The sequence below is a fragment of the Arachis duranensis genome, chromosome 10 (genome assembly GCF_000817695.3).
Source record: "Arachis duranensis cultivar V14167 chromosome 10, aradu.V14167.gnm2.J7QH, whole genome shotgun sequence".
NCBI lineage: Eukaryota > Viridiplantae > Streptophyta > Magnoliopsida > Fabales > Fabaceae > Arachis > Arachis duranensis.
In genome coordinates this window covers 87177747-87184984 of record NC_029781.3, presented here as the reverse complement: position 1 = coordinate 87184984, position 7238 = coordinate 87177747, and the positions used below count along the sequence as shown (strand labels likewise).

The 7238-nt window shown below is 34.7% G+C and overlaps 1 protein-coding gene across 1 annotated transcript; it reads left to right on the top strand.

Moving 5' to 3' along the window:
* Positions 1 to 252: 252 nt before the first annotated feature.
* Positions 253 to 5832, top strand: LOC107470662 (F-box/LRR-repeat protein 15). The gene is made up of 17 exons (XM_016090065.3): positions 253 to 699; positions 811 to 940; positions 1020 to 1152; positions 1306 to 1402; positions 1477 to 1674; positions 1757 to 2027; positions 2125 to 2223; positions 2313 to 2401; positions 2557 to 2656; positions 2730 to 2900; positions 3114 to 3266; positions 3766 to 3926; positions 4009 to 4207; positions 4394 to 4860; positions 4942 to 5005; positions 5271 to 5357; positions 5484 to 5832. Exons 1-17 carry the CDS (start codon positions 581 to 583, stop codon positions 5559 to 5561), a joined length of 2616 nt encoding a protein of 871 aa, XP_015945551.1. The 5' UTR covers positions 253 to 580; the 3' UTR covers positions 5562 to 5832.
* The last annotated feature ends 1406 nt before the right edge of the window (positions 5833 to 7238 follow it).

Here is a 7238-nt window from a genome sequence, read left to right as displayed (position 1 = left end):
TAAAATTTTCATTTTATTAGAATTATTATTATTATTTAAAAATTTGCATAAAATTATTTTTACAGAAAAGAAAAGATTGAAATTGAAAAAAAAAGAAAAGGAAAAATGGTGGTGTGAAGAAGGACAAGACATGATCCACTTGGTTGCTGTTGAGAGCACTTTTGTAGACATATAAAGAGACAACAACCACTTACACGCCGAACCACCCAACAACACTATACATAAATACTGCAGTACAAATAATAATAACAAATTTAAAAAAATAAAAAAATAAAAAATATCGAGCGTGGCGAAAAGAATGCAAGAAAATGGCGAAAACGCCGTCGTCTGCTCGTGCGCATCTCCACACTTGCTTTCTGCAGAAAAGCGACACACAACAACATAACCATAACTATAACCAACTCCAAAATCAAAGTACCCAGCTACGTCCCAATATCCCTTCAGATCCATTCAAATAACTTCTCTCTCTCCCGCTCTCTCTCTCTCTACTCCTAGTTTTCGTCGCCCTAATCGTTCTCATCACTCTATCACCCGCGAAGTCGTTTTGTCCCAAAACGACAATTCCAAGAAACACTGCCTCATGTCGAGTGATGATGCCGTGAAACCCGTACCCTACGCTCGCCGGCGCCCCACTGGAGAAGGTAGCAGCAGCTCCGGTTCCTCTCACCGCAAGCGCGCCAAATTTCTCCATCATTTCAAGTGAGATTTCTGTTTTTTGTTTTTAAAGTTAACATTGTTGGAAATTATAAGCTCAAGTTGTATGATTTTTGTTTATTGGCTTGCTGATGGAATGTTTTGGTCCAAGCGTAGTGACGTGGGGGAGGATGGATTTGATTCTAGCTGTGAGGTAGAGGGCGAAGGTGAATGTGATGAATCTGACGTAGCAAAAGTAGAAGATCAAGGGGTCAAAATGGATCTCACTGAGGATTTATTGCATATGGTATGCCCCCAATTTTTAAGTCAATTTGAGATGTTAATGGTTTTAAAATTATCCACTCATGCCTACCCGTTAAGTGCAGGTTTTCTCATTTTTGGATCCTCTCAATCTATGCAAAGCTGCCAGGGTTTGTACGCAGTGGAGAACTGCTAGTGCTCATGAAGATTTCTGGAGGACTTTGAACTTCAAAGATCGTTACATTTCTCTGGAAGAATGTAAGCTTGAATGCATATCTTGTATAAAAATTGTTGTTTTTATGATAATTTGTGTTTATATTGGAAATTATGTTATGTGTCTCTTGCATTGCTGTGATCCTGCTTTTATAATAGTCTCCCTTTACTGATTTGAAAAGCTTTATGTATTTACAGTTGAGGACATGTGTAGGCGATATCCTAGAGCCACAGCGGTGAGCATATCCGGTGCCACAATTTCCTCGCTTGTCATGAAGGCTATGTCTTCCCTGAGGTAGGTTTTTTCGGCAGTATTAATGTAGTCACTCAAGTTATCTGCAACCACGTCTGAATCTTTGTCATCTTCAGGAATCTTGAGGTTCTAACACTGGGAAAAGGACATATACCGGATGGGTTCTTCCATGCCTTGGAAGATTGCTCTATGTTGAAAAGACTGAGCATCAATGATGCTACACTTGGCAGCGGTATTCAGGAGATATCTATTACTCACTATAGGATGTGCCATCTTCAAATAACAAAATGCCGTGTGATGCGTATAGCAGTCAGGTTTATATATTTTGATGCTTAACTAGCATTTAGCTGTCCCTTTACCTTTAAATTTAAAATGTTATCTTATGTTCTTTTCCAGGTGTCCACAGCTTGAAACCATGTCGTTGAAACGCAGTAATGTTGCACAGGCTGTGCTTAATTGCCCTCTTTTGCATGAACTTGACATAGGCTCTTGCCATAAACTTCCTGATTCTGCAATTCGCTCAGCTGCAACATCATGCCCCCAATTAGTTTCTTTGGATGTGTCTAATTGCTCATGTGTTAGTGATGAAACACTACGTGAAGTATCCTTCTCTTGTGCTAACCTTAGTTTCCTTGATGCCTCATACTGCCCAAATGTATCTCTTGAGGTATGTTTTAGTATATAAGTACTTTTCTTTGTGATGCCGTGTTTGGCGGTATAAACTTGATCCGCCCTTGTTTGACATACATTTTTCCTCATTGAAGTCTGTTAGACTTCCAATGTTGACAGTTCTTAAGCTTCACAGTTGTGAAGGCATCACCTCCACTTCAATGGCTGCAATAGCTCATAGTAGTTTGTTGGAGGTATGTAATTTTACCTGGACACTGATATTTCTGATTTGTCTGAATTCAAGGTGTAGGTTTATGAGTAAATTATACCTCTGCTATCACAGGTTTTGGAGCTTGATAATTGTAGTCTACTGACTTCAGTATCTTTAGATCTTCCACTTTTGCGAAATATAAGATTGGTACACTGTCGCAAGTATGTTTCTTCCCCATTTTTTTCTTCCCAAGAAAATTAAATTCATTTTCATCTATTTTCATCCATTGTTTTGTTGATTCCTTTTCATACTTTTATATGCATGAGGATTTACTTTTACTTTTATGAATTCTTTTAAGCATTTTTTCCCTTGGCAGATTAGCTGATTTGGACTTGAGGACTATAATGCTTTCTTCTATGGTGATGTCCAACTGCCCTGCACTCCGCCGAATCAATATCACTTCAAATTCACTTCAAGTATGTCTGTCATTTTTTTGTTCCAATACTTTACAGTATAGAAGTCTAAACAATGGACTTTTTGGCATTGCAGAAATTAGCCATACCAAAGCAGGACAGCTTAACCACATTGGCTTTACAATGCCAATCCTTGCAAGAAGTAGATCTGTCTGAGTGCGAATCGTTGACAAACTCTGTATGTGATGTTTTTAGTTATGGAGGAGGATGCCCAATGTTGAAATTATTAACTCTTGATAATTGTGAGGTATTTGAATTCGGAATAGCTATTCTTTGTGATTTTCTGATTTCACTTTGCTTATGCATGATCTACTTGTATGAATTATGGATTATGGACTAAGGTTGCCATGGGTTATACATGTTTGTCAGATTATTTTAATATTTTATCCTGTGGTTATGAGTAATCTTTTTTGAAATCTATATAAATACTTTATAACTTTTGATGTTTTGATGAATTCAGAATTTGACATCAATTCGATTTATCAGCACCTCTCTGGTCAGTCTCTCCCTTGGTGGTTGTCGAGCAATAACTAATCTCGAGTTATCTTGCCCAAAGCTTGAGAAAGTCATTTTGGATGGTTGTAATCATTTGGAAAGAGCATCATTCTGTCCTGTAAGTGGTATTGGCTTTATAACAATCTTCATGATCTGTTTTGCGTGCGATAATACTTATGTTTATACCTTTTGATTTGAACATTTGTCTGAAGTGAACTCATTATCAATATGAAGTTGTTTTGGTTGTGACGTTTTCTGTTTGCATTTTGGATGGTTGTAATCATTTGGAAAGAGCATCATTCTGTCCTGTAAGTGGTATTGGCTTATAACATGCTTCATGATCTGTTTTGCGTGTGATTATACTTACGTTTATACCTTTTGATTTGAACGTTTGTCTGAAGTGAACTCATTATCAATATGAAGTTGTTTTGGTCGTGACATTTGGTTTGCTTTTGTTTAAAAATGTTTATACTATTAAGAAAGGCATTTTTGTAGGGATGCTGTTGTGTTAAGGCTTGGGCCTATGTGTATGTGATATATCCAAGGTGTGGAATTGTATTTATCTTATTTTGAGTAGCTAGAGACTAAGTGTTTTCTTTTCTTCATTTGTATCTTAGGTTGGTCTCCTGTCTCTTAATTTAGGAATATGTCCGAAACTGAACATACTCAGCATTGAAGCACCATTTATGGTTTCTCTCGAGTTGAAAGGATGTGGAGTACTGTCTGAAGCATTCATCAATTGTCCGCTCTTAACTTCTCTGGATGCTTCCTTTTGCAGGTTAGGTTGCATCTTGTATTGTTTCTTTTTGGTTTCCTGGTTGCATGCATTGCCCACTGATATTTATGGTTTTAAATTACAGCCAACTAACAGATGAATGCTTATCTGCTACCACTGCCTCATGCCCGTTAATTGAATCGTTAATATTAATGTCATGCCTATTGATTGGTTCGAAAGTACTTCATTCTCTGTGTTCACTTCCAAATTTGACGGTTCTTGACTTATCATACACTTTCTTGGTGGACTTGCAGCCTGTTTTTGAGTTTTGTTCACAACTAGAGGTATGGTCTACCCTAGGATTTTTTTTGGGGGGCGGGGGGTGTGTTAATAGTTATTGTTTTGTATCATATCATAAATAATTTCAGTTTGTTCTTATTCTCTCATGTCTTTCTATATAATATTGACCTTGTATGTAATTATTATTGTCACCTATTCTGACAGCACTGCTTTTCTTCTGTTTTGCAAAGGTGCTAAAGTTGCAAGCATGCAAATCTCTTTCCGACACTTCACTGGAACCTCTTTACAAAGGAGGTGCTTTACCTGCACTACAGGAGTTGGACTTGTCCCATGGAACACTCTGTCAGTCTGCCATAGATGAACTTCTTGTTTGCTGCACAAATCTCAGGCGTGTGAGCCTGAATGGCTGTGAGAATGTGCATGATTTGAAGTGGGGATGCAGTCATGGGCAGGTTGATGTGTCGCCTGCTCTGAAGATCCCATATGGTGTAAGTTCCCAGGAGAATGTGTTGGAGTCAAGTCAGGAATCCACCTGCTTACTTCAGAACCTCAACTGTGTGGGATGTACAAATATTATAAAGGTTGAGATTCCATCAAGGGCACATTGTTTAAATCTATTATTCTTAAACCTTTCGCTATCAAGGAATTTGAAGGAGGTCAATATTACTTGTCTCAACCTATGCTTTCTTAATTTAAGGTATAGTTGGCTCTAATGAATGTTGTTGGTTTATACCCTCATTGTATCAAATGTGATAATTATTCTAACTTGTCTGTTCAGCAACTGTTCTTCGTTGGAAATTCTAAGGCTAGATTGTCCAAGATTGACCAGCCTATTTCTTCAGGTATTCGTCTAAAATTCTAACCTGCCAATGTTAATCTGTTTGTGCATTCATTATGTTTGTGAGTGGTTATGCTTCTTTGGTATCATCATGCTGAGTAGTTTCTTTGAATAAATCTTCGTTTGGAACATGTTTAGATTTTTGGATTGGGTTTTATTTTTATTCTACAAAAAACACACCATGTATGAATGTGTATAGTCATGAGATATTGCGATTCAAATTGAAAATCATAACACCACACCCCCCTCCTTTTTTTTTCGGTTTTTAGTCTTGCAGTATTGATGGGGAAGCTGTTGAAGCTGCCATATCAAAATGCAATATGCTGGAGACTCTTGATGTTCGCTTTTGTCAGAAGGTGAGAGTGAACTTATTCAGCAAATTAAATTTTCGTACGATGATCGAATGCTGTTTGATTATTTATCATTTTTCAGATCTTGTTCGTGTTCTTAAGCTATTTATTGTGCTTTATGGTTCTCGACAGATAAGTTCAACAAGTGTTGCGAGATTCCGTACATCATGTTCTAGTTTGAAGCGGATATTCAGCAACTTGTCAAATTAATGAACTCCATCAAAGATATCGAAATTTCCAAGTGCATATTTACTTGGAATGAAGGGTTGGTAATAAAAGTGATTATTCCTCCTGTATTGTAAATGGTGTAACTGTCATTGTTGTTTTCTTTGCCATCTTGAAATCGGGTAACCACACGGGTGCTTAGTTTCTAAGTGCGTTTGTTAGTTGTATTATTTTGTTGACTGAAAAAGTTGATTTTCTAAGTATACTCTTATGTACTTTTAAGGGAAATTCTAATTATATTCGTCAGCGTTCTTGATTCTCTGAGCAAATTATGTTCAATCCATGGTTACTAGACTTGAGAACCAAAATCCTAGATTTTAGTTTTATAAATTAAATAAATGTAATAATTATTGAAATAAATAATTTAAAAAATATTTACCAAAATAAATACCCTTATCTTATCTTGTTTATACTATAAACGAGATAATTTTGCACGTATCTCGTTTACACTATATATATATGGTAAACGAGATATATGTATTTATAAATAATTAAATATAATTTTTAAAAAAATAAAATATTAATAATATAGTTTGGATCAAACTTTTAAAAATAGAATATTTCAGATAATAAAAAAGATGGTCAAAATTGATTGTCTATTTAAATAAAACACGTTAAATCGACCAAAAAAACTAAACACTATTAAAATTTCACTATTAACACGGTTATCTTTTTTCTAACTGTCCACTATTAAATATACTTCCGTACAACAAATAAAATTTAAATATATTTCAAAATTTTATATACTCCCATATATAATAAACAAAGGGCAATTTAATTATATAAATTGAATGGACGAATTGTTTATCCAAATGCAACAATACAGATTTCATTACTTATGTGTCCAGAAATAATTTCGGTTTATGTAATCCGTGGAATCCTCCCACGTTTTACAAGTTGTATATAATCCTCCCACGGTTTATGAAGGAATCAAACTATAGGGAAACCGTGGTTCCTGCCACGGATTATGAAGAAGGGAGATTGAGCATAAACCGTGTCAGCCTCCCACAGTTTATTAAGAGATCGCATTAAACAAAAACCTTTGGACCCTACAACGGTTTATGAACAAGAGACAAGCACACATCAACCTGTAATAAATTTGTGTCAAAATTTTGTGCATGTTATATATGTTCCTTAGTTATAATATCTTAAATGTAAAAAATATAGGATTACATGTTTGTTGGCGGTATCTTTAAAAATGTAAAATAAAAGTAAATAAGAGAGGAGAGCTATTAGCACTTTTATTATAGTGATTTGTTTGGAAATTATTATTATTATTATTATTATTATTATTATTATTATCAGAGAAAATATAAAACAAAGATAAAAAATAAAAAATGTGAAATTTCAATTATGAATAAAGAATATATATATTCAGCTGTATGTTTATACTATTTTTTTTATATTATAGTGCAAGTATGATGAGGAGTACATTATATATATGGTGTACTCCTCGTCATACTTGCAAATTGCAATATTAATATGATTAATTATAATATAAAAAAATAATATAAACATACAGTTTGAGCATATATATTCTTTATCCATAATTGAAATTTCACATTTTTTATTTCTTATCTTTGTTTTATATTTCCTCTAATGATGATGATGATGATCTCCAAACAAATCATTATAATAAAAGTGCTCATAGTTTCCTTCTCT